This window comes from Pseudoliparis swirei, chromosome 3 (assembly GCF_029220125.1).
Source record: "Pseudoliparis swirei isolate HS2019 ecotype Mariana Trench chromosome 3, NWPU_hadal_v1, whole genome shotgun sequence".
Lineage (NCBI taxonomy): Eukaryota > Metazoa > Chordata > Actinopteri > Perciformes > Liparidae > Pseudoliparis > Pseudoliparis swirei.
This window is the reverse complement of record NC_079390.1, coordinates 10,677,557-10,703,231: the sequence shown is the minus strand read 5'-3', so window position 1 is coordinate 10,703,231 and position 25,675 is coordinate 10,677,557. Positions and strand designations below refer to the sequence as shown.

The window sequence follows — 25,675 nt, the reverse complement described above, 5'->3', positions numbered from 1 at the left end:
ATCTCACAAAAGGCGGGATGCGAGACAAAGAGGTTAATACTGGTTGCCACATCCTCACGGACTGTCAGGTTGGTAATTGACTTTGGGGCAACTGTGTTTTGAGAAAATATCTTTGGGACTTAATGTAATGAAATGGCGAATGAAATAAAGCATGTAATGCAAAATGATGCAGTGCACCACTGACAGGAGTTAAAGCACATTCTGAACCATGCTCATCATCATTAGGGGCCAGAAAATCAACAATGACAGCTGAATACGCCTTCGAGCAAAAAGTCTGCCATTTTCTTCCGACAGCGCCAAAGAGCCTATCGCTCGTCATCAACCGAGAACATAGATGCTCTAATGTCAGCTATTTGAGTAGGCCATTACCTTGTCTGTTGGTGTTTCATCAAAAGGTTATATGGTTTTATTTATAAAGTAGCTCTAACATATTGTCTGTTCTGAATACACAAGTTGTAACACCCGGTTCCGCGTCTCTTGTTCCGTGTCCTTTTCCCGTCGTCCTGTCTGTGTTCCTGATCCTGCCTGCTTCGATCCTGCTTGCCTGCCTGCCCGATCCGACCCTGCCTGCCCTGACCGATGATCCTCTGCCTGCCCCTTTTGGACCTTGTTTATTTTTCAACTGTTTTGCCTCATTAAAGAGCGCCTTTTTGTTACTTATATTTCGTCCAGCCTGTCTCTCTGCGCCTGAGCCTCACCCCGTTACACTCCCCGTGACAGAACAATCGGACCATGATTGGCTCAGCAGAGGACAGTGTGCGCTCAGCTCTCCAGACGCAAGAGGAGCGTCTTTTAAGAATTGAGCGGTTAATCTCTGGAAAGTACAAGCAGCTCCACGACCAACAGAGTTCCTTGACCGTACAGCTGAGGGATCTGCAACTCTCAAGCGAGCCGGGTCGGGCCGGCTGCGGTTCCCGGTCGCCTGATGGGTCGGCGCCGCCAGCCCTGTCTGGCTACCAGCCCAAGCCCCAGCAGCCCTCGCCGTGCCTGTCGGAGCCCCGGCCGTTCTCCACTGCCCCCTGGCAGCCGCCGGCGTTCCTGTCCGGCATTCCCTGTGTCCCGCCGGCTCCCGCTGTCGCCTCGGTGCCGCAGCCCCCGACGGTTCCCGCTGCCGCCTCGGTGCCGCAGTCGCCACCGGTTCCCACTGCCGCCTCCGCCGTGCTGCAGTCCCGGCCGATCCGACCTCCCCATGCCCAGTCCCGGTCGGCGCTAGTTCCTCCTGCCCCGTCTCCATCCCGGCCGGCCCCAGTTCTCCGTGCTCTATCTCTGTCCTGGCCGGCCCCAGTTCCCTGTGCCCCGTCTTTGCCCCGGCCGGCTCTCGTCCCTCCTGTTCCTATTCCGTCCCCTTCCCGCCTGGTGGTAGTTCCCTGTGTCCCGGCTCCTCGTGTTCCACTGCTGTCCCGGCCGTTTCCCCCGTCCCACTCTAGACTGTCCCGTCGCCGTCCCCCCCTTGCCCGCTTCCGGTTCCCAGTGTCCCGTCGCCATCTCATCCTGCTCCAGTTCCCAGTGTCCCGTCACCATCCCAGCTGGCTCCAGACCCCGGCCTCTCCTGTGCCCGGTACCCCAGCTACCCATCCCGGTACTCCGGCCCGCCCTCCGGCGCGCCTTTCGCCTGGTGATCGCCCGCCGGCCCACCCCCCGGACTGCTTCTGCCATGCCCTTGGTCCCTCCGCCGGCTCCCCTCCACCCACCCTTGTTGATCCTTTGGGACGTCTGGTATCCGTCCCTTAAGAAGGGGGTACTGTAACACCCGGTTCCGCGTCTCTTGTTCCGTGTCCTTTTCCCGTCGTCCTGTCTGTGTTCCTGATCCTGCCTGCTTCGATCCTGCTTGCCTGCTTGCCCTGGCCGATCCGACGCTGCCTGCCCTGACCGATGATCCTCTGCCTGCTCCTTTTGGACCTTGTTTATTTTTCAACTGTTTTGCCTCATTAAAGAGCGCCTTTTTGTTACTTATATTTCGTCCAGCCTGTCTCTCTGCGCCTGAGCCTCACCCCGTTACACTCCCCGTGACACAAGTTAAAAAATGAGAGGTCTATATTCAACCGCAACTTGCTAGATTAATTGTTGCTGCATGCTGTCGTTAGCGTTTCGTAGTGCATGTCATTTACAGTAATTTCCAGTCCCACAAGTCAACTCACACAAACATACAATAGTGATGAATTGGTTGTCGCGTGGCACGTGATGGGCTGTATCATTTGAGAAAGCGCATGTTTTTACATTGGCTCACACTAGAAATCAAGACTGACAAATTATACTTTTGTGTCTGCCTTTAGCCGTGGCTATGCTGTAGCTGTAGAGCCCACTGACAGTGGGGCCTAATGCAGTCTGCTCTGCACATTCAAAACGCACTCCCACATTCAGCTGAAATGACCATTGTGTGAACATTTGGTTGGACAGGAGGAAGCAAGATAAGTCAACACCGGGGTGAAAAGCAGCAGCCAAAGACACGGTGGGAAAATTGGTATTTTCTCACCCATTCAAGCCCGCTTTCTCCTGTAATGTACCAATACCTGAAATAAGTCTGCTCACAGTCTGGAACAAACCCTTTAGAGACTATAGTCGTGTATGTCATGGATGGACAGCCACAGTGGACAATGGAGGAAAGATGGGGAAACCACAGCACTATTATGCCAGTGGCTGGAAAAGGCTGACTGGATATAGAAAGCTTGTGATTTGGTTTTGAAGAGCAGTGAATCAAATACTTTTATGACTCTCTGCACAGCAGAATTCCCTTCCACTAGACTTGGAGATAGTTTGCACCTGTAGCTTTCTTTCTATATAGGGTCAGACCCATCTGCTTGCTTTAAGCAATAACCTGACAAAAAGGCGGTGTCAAATAAAAAAAATAAGTGTTATAAAAAAAAACTTCTGCCACCCTTTAATACCACATCAATGACTCACAGTGAACCTTAGCACAGCTCCACTGCAATAGCATAACATGCCCTCCACAGTGCGGTTACAGAGTCGGGGTACACACAGAGGTTAACCCAGCTGACAGATACATGTGAGGGGTGGGTTTGCGTGCTGCTTGCATCAGGGTGCCAGTGGGAGGTGTCGAGTGTTTGAGGCAGGCTTCCTGATCGTCTGATCCCCTGCCCACGGGCATGGGGGAAGCTGCCTCTTCCTGAGATTTCACACTGCTCCTCTCTGTTTGATTGCAAATGCTGCCTCTCCAGCGCGCCACGGCGCTATGATCGATGGCGAACAAATATATGAGAGACCCACAACTCATAGAGTTGGTAAAAACAGCTACTGTTGTTTGGGAGCGCTTGAGTGATATTAATGGTTTCTTTCAGCTCTCTGCAAACAGTGTATGTGGTAAATGACAAAAATGTTCCAAGAAACCAAAAGGAAAAAGAGGAAAAATCCCACATCTGAGCAGACATTAGCATCTGGTGCTGACTATCAGTGTAATAACCGGGTGTGAATGCATTCGGTGGCTGTCGCATTGTGTGAAGAAAAACAACAAGAAACCGGGATATTGTATTGCATTCCTTTAGCTACGACATGTGTTATTCAAGTCTTCTGAACAGTTTCTCACAGTAAGCAGAAGCTACCAAAAAAAATAAAAACTGTCTTTTTTTGTTTTCCTCCAGAGGGGAGCATTTTTAACACAGGGAAACTTTGCTACAAGCACGCTAACAGAGTGTCGACGTGCACATTTCCTTGCTCATTGTTATGGAAAGCAAAAGAACAATGGCGAAGCTTGTAACCTCCGACGTGCTCCTTCACATCTCACGAGCAACATTAGAATGCCTCGGCTCGGAGAATTCATCACCTCGCCTATAGAGGAAGGGACATAAGAGATAAGGCTGCACTTACAATACTGCGGCGGGATTCTGTCGATGATTGGTGCGCATGTATTTAATGCAGCGTGCTTTGAGTATGGTTCATACACAGCATCATCTGTTTTGTTGGGAAAGTTTATTTTCAACGATTAGAAGAAAAAAAACAGCCTCGCTTTGCAGCGCCACGGGGAATCATTTTGTCTCTGTCTGGTCTCTAAGTATTAATGGTTAAATGTTTCGGTTTATCAGGTTATTCAGCTCTTGTGTCCACCGAAGGCGATGCCAAGATGAGAATTGCTGCTGTGAGTTTAAGGCCCGTGTCTGCTTTTACAGATTCTGTGAGGTCTGAATCCCGGCAACTTCGTCAGCAGCGAGCCTCTGACGGACAAAGGCCGGCGAGCGGACATGTCGGCCTTCAGGAGGTGCGGCTGTCGATGGTTCAGTGGGTGACGGCACACCTCCTGTCAGTTCTCTTACCGTCCACCATATTTGTCTTACAGTTCCTTTATTTGAAGACTGCCTTTTGTACCACTGCATTTGACAAAGCCTTAGCACCTGCTGACAGATCACGTTATGCACCACCTCCTCTAATTGAGAAGTTGATATGCAGTGTGATATGTCAACCAACACTAAGGCTTTGTCAAACGGTGAGATGCAAAAGGCATCTCCAGATAAAATGGATGTAACACCTTGGTTGCAGGACAGGCAGAAAACGGCTCGCAATGATGATGATGGCGTTGCTTTTGTAAGTAATATAATCGTTCCTCCGCTGGTGCACAGAGGTGTTTGTGAAATGCTTGTGTGGAGAACAGCTTCATGCCTCTGCCCACAACAATATGTTTGGCTTGCTGGCCAATTACTGGCTGGAAATTGCATTCTGAACCTTGACAACACAATATTGATCTCCAGCAGCTGCCAATGCAAACACAAAATATATATATATATATAAAATATATATATATATAAATAAAACAATATATATAACGCACACATAATTGATTCAGGTTCATGATTATTACTCCAGTTTTTCGAGTATTCTTCAGCCTCCATATTTTAAATGGTAACTCTTTCTGGGATGGCCATGTCTCTAATTCCTCATATATGTCTTTATAATCTGCTCAAAGATATAGTTATTAGTACTTACATATTCATAATGCTTTATAACAGTAATCATAACAGATTACAAAGTATAATGATTACCTATAATGTAAAATATTACAATCATTTATAACTGCTGGAAACTAAGATTTATTTTGGAAGGATCAGAGTGTATTTGAACCCCCACAGTTGGAATGCATCATAATGTAATTAAACTTACTCCAAGTTGAAATTGTTTGCTTTCAGAAAAGTTAAAACAGTTTTATTACTTAAAGCAAACAATGACCACTTATAACATTATAATGCATTCTAACAGAGATTAGAATTTATAACAGCTCAGAGAAATATTAATAATAATACACTCTTTTAACCCTTGTGTTGCCTTAGGGTCATTTTGACCCGAATCAATATTACACCCTCCCCCCGCTTTAGGATTAATTTGACCCCATTCAATGTTTAATGTCGGTGTTCTTTCGGTAGTCAACAAACAAACATAAAGTGCCTCACACTTAAACTTGGAAAACAATATTAATTCTAATAATTTTCTGGAGGTTTTAATTGCTGGCGTCAAATTGAACCCAAAGGGTAAAATATGTTAGTAAATATAAAGGTAACAGGATGGTGAAACATTGAATCGGGTCAAAATGACCCAAAGGCGGGGGGAGGGTGTAATATTGATTCGGGTCAAAATGACCCTAAGGCAACACAAGGGTTAAAAAAATATCGTGGAGAGACCATCAATTATAAAGTAGTAAGATACTTGATCTTAAAAGTCATTATAAAATGCTTAAAGGTGTGTTATGATTAATGTGTACATGTGCTAATAATGTGTATAATTATACAGCGCTCTAAGCAGATAATAATGCATACTAAGTATAAGCAGTTTAGTTTTTGCAGTCAGTAAATGGAACCGCACATTGACTAATACATGGAGGGTTGCACCGATCCATTGCATTGCAACATGACACAACCTACGGCCCAGCATGTCTTCAACAGAGACGCATTGTTACTCAAGTCAATGTCGCCTTGAGAAGAAACGCTGCCTGCATCGTTTTGCTTGAATCTTTTATTCGAGCAGTCAGCCTGGATAATAAATAGCAGTACTCTATATGCTCTATTCAATCTCATATTCATGCCGAGAAGACTTCAGGGGAAGCACAATGTGCATGTTGAGTTTGAAAGACATTAGTTAGACATCATTGCTTCAATTTAAAAATGTGCATTTGTACTTGAGGCCAATGCAGGTATTTTATTGCTGCTCATTTGAATCTTCATTGCGGGCATCTCTGTCGTTGATTTAGGGTTTACTACTAAACACAGGGATGCTGATTAGGATTAAAATACAGACCCACTCCTCCTTACACGTGTACAGTAGGATGTAAATACAATGGAAAATGTAGTTGTTATATCATAACAACATGTAGGCGTGAATATTGAGAGATATACTGCATCGACACTTCAGCCGACAGAGGTAAAGGGTTACGAAATTCTATAATCTTATCATATGTGATCACCTGCCTGCATAATTACATTTACGCCCACTCTGCTCCCTCTTCTCTTTCTCTCACTCCTGAAATGGGAAACGACACATTTCCCATTCAGTTTTCTGTGCAATTTAATTATAAAAGCTCAAAGAAATATAGACCAAATCCCTGTGGCATGGGGGTTGTGACTGGACGCTCAATAGGGTGATGTTCTTTCTTTCTCTTCGGTGCACCAAAGTGTAACTCCATTACAAATTCTGCACAGGTCAAGGAAGCTTAACCAAAATGTTAAGAACACATTTCCAGCTTGAACGTCTTGATTGACTCTGCTCCCGCTCACCCAGGAGTCGGGCTTCTGGAGCAGATTAGTTAATAAACGTGCAAGACTTTATTTGGCTTGATGATTGGCGACAGTGCTGAGGTGGGAAGTAAAGACGCAGCTTGAGAGAAGACAAAAAAAGAATACCCAAAATAGTTTTTTTGTGAAGTTTACGACGGATTTAATGAAAACTATTGTCACGATAATTAGCCGGACCGTTTTATTGCCCAACACTCCTCTGATTACCCTGTGACATTCATTTGAAGAGTTACTTGTCTATTCCTGTCTCACACCCAAACGCTCTTTCTTCTCCATGTCTGAAAGTCTCTTTCTTGGTGCCATCCTTTGAAGTTTTCTTCCGGCTTTAGGCTTTCACATGTGCGCTCTCTGGCCTCTTCCGAGCACAGTGGCAGCGCTTCATGGCCTCGTACCGGCAGGTAGGCGATGTTTCAATTTGCAACAGCAGAAAAGGAAACACTCAGTCTTACTGTTAAAATGTCCGTTGTATTTAAACTGTTTATTTCCTTGAACCGTATTTTCCACGAAACACTTACTGTAATGGACATTTCTTCTCAGGTCGCAATATGTTACTGTTGTGTTTTATCTTTATTTGTCACCCACACAACAACCAGCCTGTAAGAGCCTCCATTTCACACACTACAGATTGGCTTTCTTTCTTGACTTTCATAGAAAGTGCTTTTTTATTTTGTATTAAGACCAGGAGAGAAGTGAGAAATGCCCCAATAAGTTCACTGAATTGAACTTTTTCTATGTTGACATAATAATTCATCTGCAATTTCCTTTTCATCAATCTGCAATTTCCTTTTCATCAATACTAAAATCAAGGTCTTTCTTGAATGTGATGTACAGCTCTGTTTATTAAAGAGGGAATTGTTTTCCTCGCAGGACAGCTGGAGTTAATTCCTATGCACCACTTTGATGTTCACTATCTTTCACTCATTAAACTCATTGACATGTAAAACAGATGTCTTCCATGATCCATTTGTAGTTGTTTTCCTTCCCCTTTCGATCAAGATGCTATCTCCTCGCTAATTCGGCCTTTGATTTCCAAAGTCAGTGTGCAATCAGAGTGCAATGCAGTCTGGGTGCATTCCAGGCAAAATGCATATATCAGCCCACATGATATGAAGAGATAACTGTATTATTTCAACCTGTGTTTAGTATTATCGCAGTTACAGAAGGCACATCGTTTTAATGCCAAGAATGGACAAACACTGTAGTAATCTCACCAAAATCGGGTCTTTAGAATCATATAAGCGGTTAAATAACAACCTTGGAGAGGCAGAGCATTATTAAAGCATATATTGTAGCTGGAGAGTCGCTGCATGACTGACAATTATCTGGAAAAGTCAAAATACTAAACCAGTCGGACAGAAAGCCCTGAACCCGCAAGTCTCTGAACAATACAGCCATGGGTTCGGAGCAGGACAATTAGAATTCGATAACATAATGAATTATGAAAATTGCCTTTTGTGTAGTAGAGGCAAAACGGAAAAGAACAGCAGCAATTTCCCAACGCTGCTCTAGTCTAAACCCTCTGCCAGGCGGTAGCTCCTCTGAGAAGGCTCTGATAAAGGCAAGTGAGGGGAAAAAAATAAAAAAATCACACACTGAATCAAGAACTTGATTGTTTATATAATTATTAAAGGAAACTGCACACGGTCTTTACATTACATTACATGTCATTTAGCAGATGCTTTTATCCAAAGTGACTTACAATAAGTGCATTCAACCACGAGTACAAACTCAGAACAACTAGAATCAAAAAGTAACATTTCTTCAAGAAAGCCAAGTAAGTGCCATTCAAGTAAGAGCCATAATCTGTTTTTATTCAAGGTATACTCAGAAAAGATGTGTTTTTAGTTTCTGGCGGAAGATGTAGAGACTTTCTGATGTCCTGATGTCAGTGGGGAGCTTGTTCCACCACTGAGGAGCCAGGACAGCAAACCGTCTTGATTTTGTTGAGTGATGAGCTCGAAGGCTTTAAATATGGACTTGAAGAGAAACCCCAAAACACCCAAGGCAGCAGGGGGTCATCATATCAGCTCTTAAGCCCAGCGTGAGTCCATCTCCCCTGTTGTTCCTCACTGATCCATTGCGTCCTGCTGCATGTGTTTGATTGACTTTTACAAGCTTCGACATGGCGAAGACGAGTCAATAGTTCATGTCCTTTGATGTTGTTGAACCCCTGCAACCAAAATAACAACCCATGCAAGAACACAGTTGACGCAATATTTGCTCGGTTGTGGGATTACGTGTGGGGGAGAGGCGGGGCCACTTGAGCACTGACTGGGATGCCAAGTATTTTTGGTTTATCAAACAAAGACCTGGTGTATCAAAGGGACACAGTTATCACATTTAAAATAACTTAAACAGACGGACATCCACTACATTATGGTCTAATAAAATAAAAATTTAATGAATGGGCAAATTGGGTCAAGTAAACATTGCAGCAGCCTGGGTTTTTGACCCTGGGTGTGCATGTGAAAAGTGGAGACTTCTCAATGAGATTTATTTATTAGAGTCAGGCATAGCCGCCATGCCTTTTGTGTATTGTGAATGTGGCTTGTGGCAAACCAAATTGGGGCTATCAAGTGCAGAGGAGCCATAGCAATAACAACAATAAAGTGGGAAAGCAGGAAGAGGAGGACAAAAAAAGAGACACCAGCCAAATGCACAACAAGAGTAAACATTGCTGTCGCTTTCTTTTATTAAAGTGGCTGCACTCGCCATCTGTTTTTTTCAGTGCCTGTGGTGGCTGCTTGTTTGATGGGTACCTCATCTCCAGGCTAGATACTGTTTCAAAGCAGACAGCTCATCAAGATGAGTGACAAGTGTTGGGACCTTGCGACATGGCCGGCTATCTGAGAGGAATATAGCCACAGGGAAAGTGAATTACATCGTATAATTGCTTAAAATAAAATGGACCTTTGGTGGTGGCCAAGGAGTTGCATTAAGACCTGTATGTCTCTGTTGTAGCTCCATAGTTTGGAACAAGCAAAGCAATCGGTCACAGTGGTACAATGACCGCCTTACAGCACGCTCTAATTAGAGCGGAGATCCTGCAGTGATGATGGAAACAAGCTCCATCATCGGGCTAAATTCTGTCACAATTACTTTTGTCTTGAGATGAGGGATGGAGAAAGCTTGTGCCAGGAAATGACATTTAAAGTGACTTTTGAAAGCCAAATGTATGTTTGTACATGTGCATGTTATGCTGGATGTCGCATGCAAAACACAGTTACATGCTTGGCCCTGAGGTTAAGCAAGACAAATTCAAGTAATTTATTTTTTAGCTGAAGGCATGTAGAATATTGACTGCATGATACACACCATGTTAACACAAAACTGCAAATTAAGAATTGATCCTTACACCTGGAGGATATTTCAATTCGTGAAAAAAAAAGAACTGCTGTTTTCCATTCAGAGCAGACATGACTTCTTCACAGTTTCTCTGGATGTAGTCCTCATTGGGTTTGCAAGGTCCTTGAACTGCAGTGAATCCTGAGATATCCTCAACTGACAGTGAGGACGCCTCAAAGCGAGCGCGACTCCATTCCTCTGTAACTCACTGGAAATAAGGAAATGCATGTCAGACCCATACAGTACAATTCCAGTACCTCAAGTGCCATCCATCATTGAAGGGCAGAACACTAGTTAGAGGGAGGTTCAGCGGCTCTCGGTCCCCATCACACTACGATGGAGCGATGACCCCCGGGGCCTTTCTCTGATGCCGACTTGAGCTGCCCGACCAACTGAGGTTGAAGTGGATCTGGCCCCGAGCCAGCATCCCCTCCCCGATGCACAGCCCTCTACCTGCTCTACGAATCACATCTGGGGTGAGACCCACCGAGAGCAACAGAGCTCTACTGCCACCTTTCTATTTCTGCCTCCGTAATTATCCTTAAAAAGTTTCAACTCAGGGTCCCGTGGACCTGCCAGTGGCACCTCAGCTAAAAGGAGTGTCTCCTATAGCCACAAGCTACACCAGGCTAATTAAGATATTTTTCTCTATGTGTCTTTATAAACTTGTACTTTCAAGCCTGCGTTCATACACAAACACACACACACACACAAACATGCACACGCACACGCAACCACCCCCAAACCTGCTGCTTCAGCATGCTGTTGCCGAGACACATTGAAGCAGGCGGCGTGCTATCCAATTTTTGCCTAAGTACAGAGAGCCATCCACTTTTGTTAGAGTAATACATGAGCACATCTAAAGCTTTGGGATACTGGCTTAGGCATACTGGCTCACTCATTCATTTTAGAAGCTTAGTGCTAAAACCGGACATTTTCAGCGGCAGCATGGTGTTAAAAGCACTATTTATTAAACCTAATGTGTGCTTGTATGCGTGGACATTTCTTTCTGCGCAGCATTCAGAACACCGATCTGTTTTTTTCATCCATGTTATATAGGCTACATGTGGATAAGAGCTGAGTAGCTTGTGCAGATCTCACTTCAAATGAAGAGGACCAGGAATCCGTTCAGAGAAAATGTTGCAGAAGTCTTCTACTAAATCACATATGATTATGGATTTCTTGTTCTTTATTATTCAAACAACATTTAGATTAACATTTGTAATATTTAAACATCAATTTCTCAGTTTTTCAGTATACAGTTTTGTTTAGTGTCATAAGTCGACCAGTTCAAATATCTCAGGTGGACACAGTGATGAAACTACAGATAAATCACTTCTATGTGTAAAAGAAGATAGTATGAAATAAAATGCAAGCGGTAGATTGATTGGAATAATGGGACTTGGATTTCACGTGTAGCTGCAATAATGAATAATATGTCAAGTTCACTCTAAAAGATATGAAGTCAATCGCATACTTTGCTAGAGTTAATGGTCAGCGCTGTGATACCATGTCCTTTCTCTCGCGTGGCCCCCCCGTTCAAAGGTCTGGCCTGTCTGCAGTCATTTGACGAACACCGTCGTGCGTCGGCCTCATTATTAGTGACCACACGGGCGAAAGCACATTTTCAGATTCAAATTGGGCGAAGGGAAATCTAGACACATTGAAAACTGTGACGGGTTGACACATCATCAGTTCCATTTTGTATTCAGCTGCATGCTCCCGTAAAGACATTCGTTAAAGGGCTGCAGTTAACTATTGTCCACAGTGTCATGGAATTTAATTCTGCTCCAGTTAGGCTCTTCCAATGACCCATTTGCTCTGAAATAGAATTACAAACAATTGTGCTATTGGAGTTAAAAAATAGCGGCGGCTGATGTGTGCTGAGCATAATGCGTGTGCTAAAGTGAGTTTGGGATTCTAAGCGTATAACTCATGACAATTTGCCTCGGGGGACAAACTTGCGCGACCCCCCCAAAGAAGCTTCCACGAAACTGCCAGTCCCATGACCTGTTCCTGCTCGGGGGTTGGTAATTCAAGCCGTGGCTGGCATAGGCCACTGTGCTGGTACAGGCAGAAATGCTCTGCTTCACTCTGTAGTACAACCGGCAGGGACTCTGACAGGGCACGATGACATCTGTCGGAGGAAACCCACACCCCTGCTTCAGCACTACTGGCACTCGGGCAGGGGCCCAAACTGACACTGACGAGACAAACCAGCCCCATCATGCTGACAATCTGCCTCGCTGTCTGTACATCGTCTTCCTCCACATCTGTCTTTGATCAAAATGTTTCCTTTGCTTTGTACACTTGCAAAGCCACACACCGGATATTCACAGGGAGCTTGTGATGTCAAAGCAGGAATGGCTAAACCTGTATGATACTGATATGGCAAGGACTGACGGGAGTTCAAAAAGAACAAATATGCGGCGCCACATGCATCAGAGGAGAGATCTAAAGACGGAAAATCAGACAGCATTACTAAAGAACCATCATGCAAACGCCTTTTTTTGTATTTGATCTCAGCCCTCAATAGCCCATATGGCAGCGAGTCCACCTAGGGGAGAATACCCAGGAAGACCTCACGCTGGGCAACCGGCCACATTACAATTCCTCCATCTGTGGTCAATGAGTTATTGTTGTGTGTGTGTGTGTGTGTGTGCTTGCTTTCGCGTGCTGGTCTTCAATCCACCTGTGTCCTATCGGTGTTAACCCTCATATCACAGCCAACATGCCTAACCACTGATCCAAGGAAGACTGATTATTGTCTAGGTTGGACTGGACATGACGGGATTGCCGGTCAAACTTGTGTCCCAGAGAGAAGAGGCCTATCGAGGGTCCAGGATGACGCACGCCTAGGGCTCTTGGGCAGGTGGAGGTCAAAGAATTCTATTTATGTAGCTCCAGGTGTGTGCTGGGGCTCAGAATGCGCTCAATGGCTTGGGTTGATGTAGATACGCAAATACATAAACTGACAATGTTTATGTTTGTTATCATGTATAATTGATGCAATGATGTGAGAGACAATGTGAAACAAAATCTGACAAAGTTAACTCAAGAATTAAAGAAAATACATTCAGCGTCAGCTAATTGGATATAAAGTAATGTTGATTGACTGTTTAATACAGTGATTGACCCTCGAGACATATCTTAAAAAAAAGAAGTATTTATAACTTGCCATTGGCAAACTAAAATATCTGAATAATGAACTGCAACGCATGAACAAGGCAGGGGGGGACCTCCCACCGGGTTTCAGGCACACTTTCAACCACGAATCAAAATCTGATCAGCAGTGTCTGAGACACGACGGAGGGACAGATGGGACAGACAGACAGAGACCAGTCCTCTGATTTCACTCCGGAGGACAAATCCGAATCCTGCACACTAGACGAGCAGTTCTCAAGACGTCTGAAGCAATCAATTTAAAAAGAATTAAAGCGCTCAGTGATTATGATGAGAGTCTATTAAAGTAAAATAGCACTGTAATCAAAGTGATTTAGAGATGGGGGGGTGTCGCCCCCCCCCCCCCCATGCAAAAAAATATACATGCACGTACGTACAGCCGATGGATAAACATCTCTGATGACATAAACCAACAGTCGAGCGATGTGCACGCCGCGCGCGAACATAAGAGTGGGAAATACACGGGGAAACGGAAATGGAGTGCACTCTAACACAGCCTGAAGACAAGAATTAGAAGAGAAAAAAAAAACGGAGCAGCTGCTCAAGCATACGGAATAAGGAACTCAAGAAATTAGTCGCTGCAGATCATAATAGCATCCACATCGTATATTAGAAATGTTAGTACCGGAGTTTGAATCTTCTCTTAATTCCAAATACTAGAACCACCAAGGAACATGTTGATGTCTACCTCGCTGAACCTGAGATGGTTACAGACAACACACTCTACTTCCTCTCTGTCACCCAATCCAATCGAGGTCATATTACTTCAGTACTCACGGATTTCCAAAAGATATAGAAAAAACATTATATATAATATAGTCAACTAGGTTAAGCAATTATTTGCTGATACACAATCGCTGGCATCAATATCCTTAATTTGAACATGTCTTAAACACAGAATATATATATAAGATATGTTGTGAAGTCACCCATTTGGCCGTCGCCATCTTGGATGGCAGCCGTCGCCATCTTGTTTTTATGCAACCCGTGAGATGATAATAACTGCTTGGACTGCAGAGGGGTGACGTAGAGATGCCATACATGGCTCTGGTAGTGACCCGTCAATATCAAGGTAGGCCCACCCTAAAGACTACCCTGCCGTATAATTTATTTTTCTCTAAATGAGACCATCATTTACACAATTAACATCATGCTGAATGGAAGAAGATTTTTGAAAACGAGCAATTGAAACCATTAAACTCATGTTCAACATTTTTACTGAGAGAATAAATCATGTGAGAAGCAGCATAATTTTCTCATAAACTTCCTGGACCATCGGTCTCCTTTTTTTAATCCAGACGTGTCGCCCCCTGCTGGCTAGGAGAGGGAACGCAGGTTTAAGACACTTCTTTCTTGGCTTCACTTTTCAGAACAGGAGGTCTGGTCTTGAGTGAAGGAACTGCATGGACTGAGTCAAGCCCAAACCAACACAAAACACATTCAGTAAAGGTGTGAGTGACACCATCATTTCCAAAAGTGGATCTAAAAATAAATCAGGAACTACGTCATTCTCCACCGCAGATCGTTGACACTATCTCGCAAGGAAGATTCCCCACTGTCAAAGTTCAACTTGTACAACAAAACACACAACCATGTTAATATTTCTGGGGCCCAGCGGTGCAAAGACAGACGGTCGTTGGGTTTGTATATTTCATTTTATCCTACTTAAATGGAGTGATACGTCATTGCAACTCCCCATTTTTAGCCTGTCAGTCATCTATGCTGCAATGAACAAAGCTCTGCACCAGTACAACCTGACATGTTGTCACTCAAATGCTTTGAAAAAAGACTTCACGCCACCATCCAGGTGGAGATAGGGAGGAATTCCTCTGTCTCGTTAGATTTTTTTTCTGTCTAATCCTTCATTTTATGTGGGCTCTCTGTTATCTCCCTGAAGTGGGAATCACATTTTAATTAGGTCTATCCTCTGTTAGCAGTTCATCTTCGCATCTCCCTGGCCTATGTGCTCATCCGATGGGCTTTGCCTCCTTGTCAGACACTGTTAGTTTCCGCTCCCTGCCACAATCTAACATCTCCCCCATCCTGTGCCATCTTTTCATTCTTTAGCTGCTCCATCTCAACTCACAATCTTGCTCTCCTGCTGCTCGCAACAAAGAACACCCTGTCTGACAAAAAAGTTTTTTTCCTGCAGACGGAGAAAGACAATAATCAGCGACAACAACAGAAAAAAAAGAAAAGAAAATGCACATATTACACATTTAAAGTGCAAAGACCAAACGGGAATAGTCAACTGTTTGGCACATGGGCTGTAAATAGCCAGCCTGTATATGGGTGACTAATTATACGTCTTAACCGGGATGCTAAGCAATCTCTGACCTCTGCAGAGCCGGAGGGAACTGCACGATACCCCCCCCCCCCCTCCTTGAATAATGGTGTCACTAATTGACATAAATAAACAATAAACATTTGCAATACAGATGAATAAGCCAGCTAATGAGATTCAACACGATTGTCAAGTTGTAGGAGGCAAGGCATCACAACGCAACTGCACTCCAACACTAAAAATAGAACTTTGTCATCTGCTGTTTTGGCTTGACGGTGACACATTTTAGCCTTTGATCCTGCAACGTTTTTCAACCCAGGAGTGCTTGAGATTGAAATAGTTTCTTTTCATTGTTTAAAAAAAAAAAAAATAATAATAATAATCTTTCTCCCTTCTGAGGATGTACAGCCCCATTGATAAAAGGCACATCTGTGTCTTTTTCCCTGACACTGTGACAAAGTGCCTGTCAATGCTGATCAACAGCTCTATCAAGTCTTTGCCGATAGATGTCTTACAAGGAGAAGGCCGAGGCCATCGCCATAAAAAAGTCTCTAATCCAGCGAGCGGTGCAATGCAAAACACTACAATGTCTGGAAACACACCATGTCAATAACTTATCATAGAGTATTACAGGAAATGGATTATGTTATGCAGCTTAAGGTGGCAAAATTAATTTACCGATACACAGCTCAGAAAATATCAGTGACAGCATTGGTTATGACTTTCTTTTTTTCTTATTTAGACCTATGCTGAGACCATCGCTGTTCAGCCTGTGGATTAATTACTGTGCCTCGAAGCGATGGCTCCTGCACACCTACAGTGAGCTGCAGTGTAACATGGGTCCAGCTCGCGGCAAGGAAAAGGCTTTGAGTAAACACAGTGTTGTCTGCACTGATGTCATGGTTCAGATTTATTTAGAGGGCAAATGCTCCATTAGTTGGGCTTTTTAATTAGCACACTTGTGAGAGTGGGTCATTAAGGATGTCAGACAGTGGACCTGCTGATGAGGAGGATGGAGGCACTGCTAACACACACACACACACACACACACACACACAGACACACTCGAATGTATGCCCACACACCCGCCTACACAAGCACAGGTCTGCACAACTGCTTAAAAACCAATAACATTTCACACAGTCATCGACAAACAAAGCAAGCCACAGTATTTCCACTTTAAAATGGCTACAGAGCAACAACAACAAATCTACCACAAATGTCTCCATCGCACAAAAAAAACCAAAAACACACACACACACACAACCACACAAAAAAAGCCTATTAAGAGTAATTTACATTGAAATGCATATTCATAGAGAAGGCGACGGAACAGAGGGGCATTGTCAGCGTACCATTTTCAGGGTGCTCGGTCTCTCCAATGCTGCCATCTGGAGTGGTCCTCTCGTAGTGGTCCTCAGGCAGGGTCAGGGGTCCAATGCGAGGACCAGAAGATGATTTACTGCTGGGAGTCTCCGATTCCTCCAAGCCGCTGTCATAGTAGCTGTGCTGAGAGGCGTCCTGCAGGTCCTGCACAGGGTTGGCGGTGGAGAAAGTCACTCGCCGATGGGGTTGCTAAAAAAACAGGGAGAAGACAGCGAATGAATATCTTCAATGCAAGTAAAGTATTTTTTCAACTCCACTCCTCCTCTGTCGTTTGATGATTCCATGGAGACACTCAGCAGGTTGTATGGAAACAGTTACAGCTCACAACATTACCATTTGAAACTCCTGTCTGAATTGTGCTGGCCTCATAAAGTTCACTGTTCAAAAGTCGAGAAAATAGCATTAAATATTAAACACTCTTCAATATTAAACAGTCTTTTGCACTTGTATTATTCTGCAGATTATATAAGGTAGAAATATATGAACAGAGTGAGGTTACAGACGTATAATGAGTGTGGAAATTAGCAGCAGCTGAATAAATACAGAATACATACACTTTTGAGATACATCATACTATACCGCAGTTTAAATATCTAAATTTATGACATGTAATTAAATATGCTATATGATGCTTTCCTGTAATTGCCTAAAATAATAAATAAGATGATATACTTTTCTAGAATTAGATTGCATGTTCTACCAAATCGCCTTTTTGCATGTTAATATTGATCGTGATGTAAAACTCGTCATCAAAGAATATTAAATAGCGTAGATTTAGACCCATGGTTCTCATTGTGAAGAATTGTGTTGTTATACATGTTGCCCTTCATAACAAGAGCTCATCATTGAGGTGTGGCACAGTATGTACAGAAATAAATCAACGATGGACAAATAACATGAATCATTGTCAACCATTTATATAATCTGACTCAGAACCTTTATAGATAATCCACCTCTGTCCATGTAGAGATATACAAAAGGGATTATGTGTCTATGGAGACGTTAGAATCACATATTCTGCACATGCTATGAAAAGTGTCATCCATTGTCATGGAGATTCAATGTGAAAATAATTCGTATTGCTGTTGTTGTTATTATTATTAGACAAAAGTTTAATTTTTTCAAATCTTCCACTGCCAAATTATTCTGATGACAATGATTGGTACACTAATCAGTAACCCCAGTGAGCTACTTTCTATCTCCATATTTTAATATTGATGTTTAACCGTGTAGAAAGACGCATACTATTTCTGCAGTTTAACTGAAAAAGGAATCACAAGAAGATATAAACACGGCTAACAAAAAGACCAAAACAGAGCTTTGGAAACACAGCCACTGTTTCGCCAGCGTTGGAATATATCATTGGATCGACATGCGTTGTTATCCTGATGAGATATTATGGAAAGAACAATAGCGTGGATGAAGGAATAAAAATCCTGATAAAATCCAAAATTCGATAGCTTGAAGAGGAGCAGAGCAGCAAATCGTAAATCATTCAACATCACACCTTTTATCAAATTGAATGGCTTGTAAATACAGTTAGGAGACCATTAAATTTCCTCTTCCAAAGATCAGTTTACTAATGGCTACTTGCCACCGATCCAAAACAGAAAGATGACTCCTTATGGTGCACGTGCAAGCGTACCACCCGTCCCCTCCCCTCCACCACCACCGCACACAAACACCTCTCGTAAAAGTCAGGAAAGCACTGATACAGCAGAATGGGGCTGCACGAGTCAGCCAGGATCAATACCACGGGTCTGTGCTTTCTACCATTCAACCACTTTTTTGGCAAACAAATCCATGCTGGAAATCATTCGAACCATCAGCCTTTTAGTACATACCCACCAGATATTGAGAGGTGCTTTTAGGGCCTAGGTAAGTGCTATCAACACTGTTCTTCATGCAGTTAGTGGGCTTCACAATGTTTCCAGAAACCTGTTCATCTCCCCGTCACATTTCTCTACTTCACAGATGCATCTCTTGGGCTTTCATCTAATATAACGATTGTTTTAAGCGGAGGGGTGCATCATATCTTTTTTTTTCTCCCCACAGTGCTACTACATCGCTACGTCAATAAATCATACATCGAATGCTTTAAGGAATCTGATTTGGATTTTTTTTTTTTATTGCTAACGTTTAATGGAAACTAAACAAAAATATGAGAACATAAAGACTTTCCACGTCTTTTATCTGTGATAGTAATTGCTTTGCTTGGTGCACAAATGGATAAAAAGAGGGCAATGAGAGCTTTTGGGTGATGAAAACATTGCACTTGTTTACTTTCTATTACACATGCTCTTTGATTGGTGAATCTAAACTGTGTGGGTAAATAACAACAAACTGTTTTGTTTCCGCTTCTCACAAAGAATGTAAATAACATTGATTCATCTGATTAAAATTCTTACAATACAACAGTACAAAGTGTGAAAGTCGACCATATGTAACAAGAAGTTTGGAGAGCGAGTTATTCTGCTATTGTTTCTGTGACTCTTCTTTGAACTTGCTATTGACTCATGTGGCTGTACCACCGGCTTGATATATTTCAATGGTGCATTCTTAAAATATAATTCGGGGTCGCTGAGGCTACACGGCTATTTCAATGTTTGGGGGTATTCAGTGTTTAAATACTGATTCTTGCTTGAACTTCTCCTTAAGGCATCACTCTGGAGAGTCAGCATGTTTTCTGGGTATGATAACTAGCTCAGGCTGCAGAGATGGGGAAATAGATTCTCCTTTTAGTCAGAGCACAAATCCTTTGCCAGGCCTTGGGGGCTGCAGGGATGCGGCAAGACAGAAGCACGGAAGGGGAGCCTGAGCAGGAGTGGGGAGTCGGTCAGGCAGACACGAACGGCGCTTTGGCTGGAGGGGACAAGCAGAAGGATTAGATTCTGGGAGACTGGAGGCGGGAGATGGAGATTGTTTGGGCATTGTCGTCGGAGTAAGAAGCTATGGGGCTGAGAATAAGAGAGGGGACATTTACGATGACATCTGAATTCATAGCCCCATTTAGATTGGACTAAAATGGCCTCATTTATATGCCTTATATTACAATCCCAATGCAGATGGAAAGATACAGCAAGTTTCTGTCTTTACAAGGCTACCAGGACACATTTCAAAGTAGCAGTACACAGCAATCATCCACTCCCTACCGAGAGCTCCGTTAACCCTTTGGAGACACTTTTTTCCTCTGTCAGCTGGCCAGAAATATTATATACAACCTACTGCCACAGAATAATTCCAAGCCCCATATGAATACAGATGAATATTTCCATCGCTGATATGCCAAAAAAGGCAGAAAGAGAAGCTGCCAGTGAGACAACACTGTCATTACTTTTGTATGAATGATATGACGAGGTACAGTGATTCACCGTCAAGTGTAAAATGAAAAGTGATCACGTACAGCAGGGGTGCTCACACTTTTTCAGCATGCGAGCTACTTATTATGTGACCAAGTCAAGGCGATCGACCGGGGGGCAGAGGACTTTTTCGCGCAAACCGGTGTCGGGAGCTCCGCGGCGCACGAGACAGCGGGCAGAGGACTGTTAACGCTACACGTAGAGACAGAAATGACATGCTTCTGCTGTAATGTGACGCTATAGAGGAAGTGACAGGGGGGCGGGCCAATTTTTTTTTATGTCATGCGATCTACCAATATTACGCCGCGATCGACTGGCAGGTCGCCGCGATCGACCGGTCGATCGCGATCGACGTATTGAGCACCCCTGACGTACAGTGTTTCGATCCATAAATTGCATCAATTCCCCTTCGTACAATTGCACATCAGCTGTCTTCAACTACATTATATATCGTAAAAGTGAGAGTGGCAGCTGCTGTATGGCCGCTTCTTTGCCTCGAGCTATTCAAAACCATAGATCTTCCGCTTATGTACACACCATCTACCCCATCACCTTAGAGCTGCCATATCGTTGCTTTACTGTCTGGAACATAACGCACATGACAAGAGAGAGCGCTGTTCCCCCAAACCGAATGACAACCTGCGCCTTTGTTTCCTGACTGCAACCTCGCGGTTACACAACAGTGATATTTTAAAAACACGGATCAGTACCTAGGCCAGTCGACTTGCAATGACGTACCACTTGCGAATCACATTTATAAACAGTTTGCATGTACACACCTTTAATATGTATGCCTCACAGACCAAAGGAAAAAAATTGTGCCGCATAAAAAAAAAAACTTCTAGTTTGGGTATTGTATTGTTTGGTATTAAAGTTTCAACCATTTAAAGTAATTTGTATCTTTTTTTTTCAAAGGTGCTGTATAAATATAAACATTCCTTATTACTCCATTCAGGGTGTTTTTCTGTGTATCCAGGTGGCAACACGTCATATTATAAAGCCTTGTTGCAGAAAATATATCAATTGATTGATTTGTATAAGCCAGTATAAAATACAGTATGTCCACACATATATAGTATACATCTAGGAGGGTAAATTAGAAAGACCATGCTTTAATTATTGTAAGATTTGACAACATATGAACTATATTTTAGATATTAAAACAAGGGAATACCACAATGTGACAAAGCTTGAACGTGGCATAATCAGATAATGATCCGCGTGAGCCCAATCAGGAGAGTGGGGCTCGAGGAATTTCGGGTTGTGTTGAGACTGAGAGCACGTATCAGCCTTTTGGCTCGGACATCAAAATAAATATTTGATTCATCAAATCAGATCCAAACCATGTTCATGTGTGGTGGGATCTCTCATTTAGAAAGTGTCCCTTCCACCACCTGACATTTCACACATGCAGTAACAGTGACGTCACATCCAGAAAAGCCCTCAGCCCTGTTAGCTGGCTGCGACTGCGGCTGCTGCTGCTGCTGCAAAAACAAAAAAACATATATCAACCACCCTTGTCACTAATGTTGTCTGGTGTGATGGAGGACTTCTGCACGGAGACTAGATATTGCTCTGGTGTGAAGAGTGAGAGGATGCATCTCCATTATTCACCCAGCCTGCGGCTTGCTGTTTAGTGTCTGTATTGGAAAAAAAGCAGCGCCAGTTTGTGAATGTGCTCACGCCTATGCCGTTCCCACAACAACGGACGCAGATGGGTTATTGTTAATGGTTATATCTAATCATTTGCAAATAACAGTCTGGAGCAGTCTGTCCTAAAGATTGTATTTGAAATAAAAAACAAGAAATAAAAAACGTGCCTGCAGCTTGAATGAAGGAATAAAAAAAGGGATTCCCGGGGCAAATAGCTGACACTGAGCAACAGGGATAGGATGTTGGTGGCGGTGAAGCATCAATATTGCCGTTGCTGATTTGCACCACTGAGCCCTGATAGGGCCGCGGATCCCAGCGCTGTCATGCTCTCTCACATAGCACCAAGTTCCCGGTCCACTGTAAAAGCCCTGCAGCTACCTGACACCACTCCGCCGCCAGGCGCCTTGTCATCCAGCCAACTCTCACTGATTGCTAGTGCACATGGCTGCCGGTGATTATGCAGATGGGGAAAAGCTTTTCCATCGTCCCTGACACATTTTGAGCAGGCTTCCAGCAGTCGCAGGTGAGTTAGATTTAGTGTTAGAAACTCTTATGCGTCCACGTTTGCATTCATGTTTTCACTGATACGTACGTGAGCATTTGGTGATCAAGCTGGCGACCGCATTTTTTTACTTTAACTACCTTGTAGAGAAGTTTCTCTTGCGTACTATATTTCACAGCAAGTAGCGGCTTAATGGTGGGTACATATGGTGGCACTAGACAATCTATATAGCGAGATATTACAGAATATTAACATAATACCAAGGCGTATTTATTGTATATATATATATATATATATATATAAACTCAAAAGATTATATTATTACAACTATTTACATATTATTTATATATTATAGTAAAATAGTACTCTGGAGATTCTTCTACAAAAGCACCTACATTTATGTGAATTTTAACAATAGTACATCCTTTAATATCGAGTCTGAGATTTAAAGCATGCGGGAGCATTTCATCTTCCAGGAATTACCTCTGAATTTAAAGTCAAGGTGGTTAATACTCCATTCATAACAATTTCATCGAAATCTCCATTTATCAATGCTACTTTGTCTGCTTGCTATAAACACATCAGGATCAAAGTCAAATATTGCATAATTTCTCATGAATTAATCATAACAAAATATTTTCAATCAATCCATTTATCCCTTGAATTCCAGAGACAAATAAAAACATGCACTTGATTGCTTATTGCAGCATTTTAAATATGTCCCTCTATATTTCATTGCTACGAAGAGAAAATCCCATATTTCCGAGAGCTGAAACAAACAAGTACTCCGACACGGTATTTAAAGAAAATACTTTTAATGTGCGATGGGTACCTACATATTTGTCCAATTCTTAAAATGTTTATGAAACACAAGTATTGTTTAAATGGAATGTGATCATGCTGAATATTCAGAATTTCGGTTGAATGCGCGAAGTACAACAAGCACCCGAGTCGCAAACCTTTGAATAAGACACATGATAATAAGCACCCAAACATAATCATTGCTATATGCAAAGCTGGTAACAGTAGGGTGCGGTATACTTTCTTGTAATAAAAGTAAACTGGTAAAGCTCCAGAGGTTATGGGATGATTATATATTTCATGGAGAGACAGGTGGAGAGAGCAATCTTTAAGGTTATGAGCAGGAGGTGAATTTCATTAAGTTTACAATGCGGTGCTCTTAACCGGTTGTGAAGCCAAACAGCTAGAGTATATTTGACTGGAATAGCTTAAACTTTTCAAACTGCAGGAAACCTATGTGGCCCTGTTTATCAATCCTGAGGTATATCATATGTGTACTGGAGCTGGAGGCCAGACTTTTCCTATTGACTCACAGCTATGTGTCTCTCAGATATTATGAAATGGGTTTTCTGCCCATGTTAAAGGAAACGGCTGATGTCTCAGTGCCCCTGTGATATGAAAAATTCAATTTAAAAGGATGAGAGAAAGAATGGTGCACGGCCTATTTTCATTCCCCCACACTGAGAGATATGAGAATGATGTTCTGTTGTGTGGAGGAAATGATGCCAATCGTACTGCAGAGAAATTCCTTCATAATTCAATTCAATTTTGTCTAAATCCCAATGGCAAGCTGCTCTGCCAAAGAGCGGACGAACGACAGAGACAAAAAGGTAGGTTCTGGAGACGGAGACGGAGGAAGAGCGACTGACGATTGAGACTGAAACAATGGAGAAACAGGGACGGAAGAGGAGGAGACAGCACAACGAAGTGGAGGGGATGTGGAGAGGAGACATAAGTAATGATTAATTTTGATTACGGTGGCATTTTAAGTATAGCCAACCTATTTCTTTTACCTCACTGCAGCGTCTGACGGAAGATTTCAAGATCCAACAAGACAAACGGATTTTTGTGAAGAGGTGTTCCTGCTGGTAGACTACAGTTTCCTACACCTACAGTTCTTTTATTTTAAGAGTAGAATTAGATACAACATGTTCATGCAGACTCTTTCATAGCCTGTGGAAAGTGTGGGACACAGACTTTCCATTTAGTTACAATATCGGAGTACATCCAGGCTCTGGCATTTTGGGCGTGTATGCAGGAATCAATGAGCTGCTGCCTCTGAAGGCAGAGAAAAAATGAGCTGCACCAACAAATATGACGATGAAGAAGTGCACCTCTCAGTGTATGCAGCAAGCATAAAACCATAAAGACTGAAGCCGTTGCAAAGGAAATGCATATGGAACTGTTTTTATTTTTCTCTCCACCATTATGTCCTCCATTCTCATCCTCTCTTCTCTCCCTCTTTCTCTACAGGCACACACACACTCACACACACACACACACACCCACACAGTTGTTTTTGTAGGTGCAATAGCTCCAAGGCAAGCAGCGTGGAATTGGAGTCTTCAAAGAGTCTTGGATTATCAAAGAGACACAGCTACCAGAAAACTAGGGGACACACTGGAGAGGGGGAGGGGGGAACATAAGCGAGAGGCGGGGAGGGGGAGAGAGTGCAGAGGAGTCAGCGTGGGTTTGGGTGGAGGATGAAGTGATCAGACAGGGGAGGGGTGGGGGTTGAGGGGTGGATAAAGAGCAGAACTCCCTTTGTTCATGGACTGTAAATGAGGAAGAAGAGAAAAAAAAGGCCGGAGTGAATGCATTAAAAAACAATCAGATATAGACCTTAATGGTCTTGATAGGCAACAATGAATTCGCATTCTTCACTGTCTGCACCGCCGCCTATTCTGGAGTATTTCCCGTTTTTCTTTCCTACACAGAGGATTTCATTTCAATTGGAGCACTGGCCTTGAAATAGCATAATGTTGTCACAGTAAAACCAAGTATTACTGCAGCAAGACCGACCATGTGTGAATATAGCTGCCACATCTAATGACACATCTGACTGTTCACGCCATTCCATATGACAGGACGTTGGGCTGCTGGTGTGAATGCATCACCCTTGGACAAAAAGCTCTCCGTCAGCCCCTCTGTCCCGCAATGAGCTATGGCCGTCTCTCTTTTTCCCATTACAAGAACACCTCTCTATAGGACACATTTCAAGTTAGTGTATGAAACTGATTCTGGCCGGTTCGCTGCTGTCGGCTGCGGGGCATCATCCGGCAATGACCCTGGCTGTCCCACTGCCACCACACATACACACACACACACCTACACAAAAATGCACACACACACAAACACAGACACACCTCCCACCCTAACTGACCTGGTTTTAACTAAATTATTCATGATTAGAGAGGAAAAATGCTCCTCACTC

General features: G+C 43.2%; 1 protein-coding gene across 1 annotated transcript in view; it reads right to left on the bottom strand.

The window, feature by feature from the left end:
- The window catches only part of pcdh1a (protocadherin 1a), a 76,355-nt gene that overhangs the window by 6,246 nt on the left and 44,434 nt on the right, over positions 1–25,675 (bottom strand). The window contains exon 3 of the mRNA XM_056411817.1: positions 16,896–17,115. Coding sequence (XP_056267792.1) covers positions 16,896–17,115 — 220 coding nt within the window. The remainder of the gene's footprint in view (positions 1–16,895; positions 17,116–25,675) is intronic.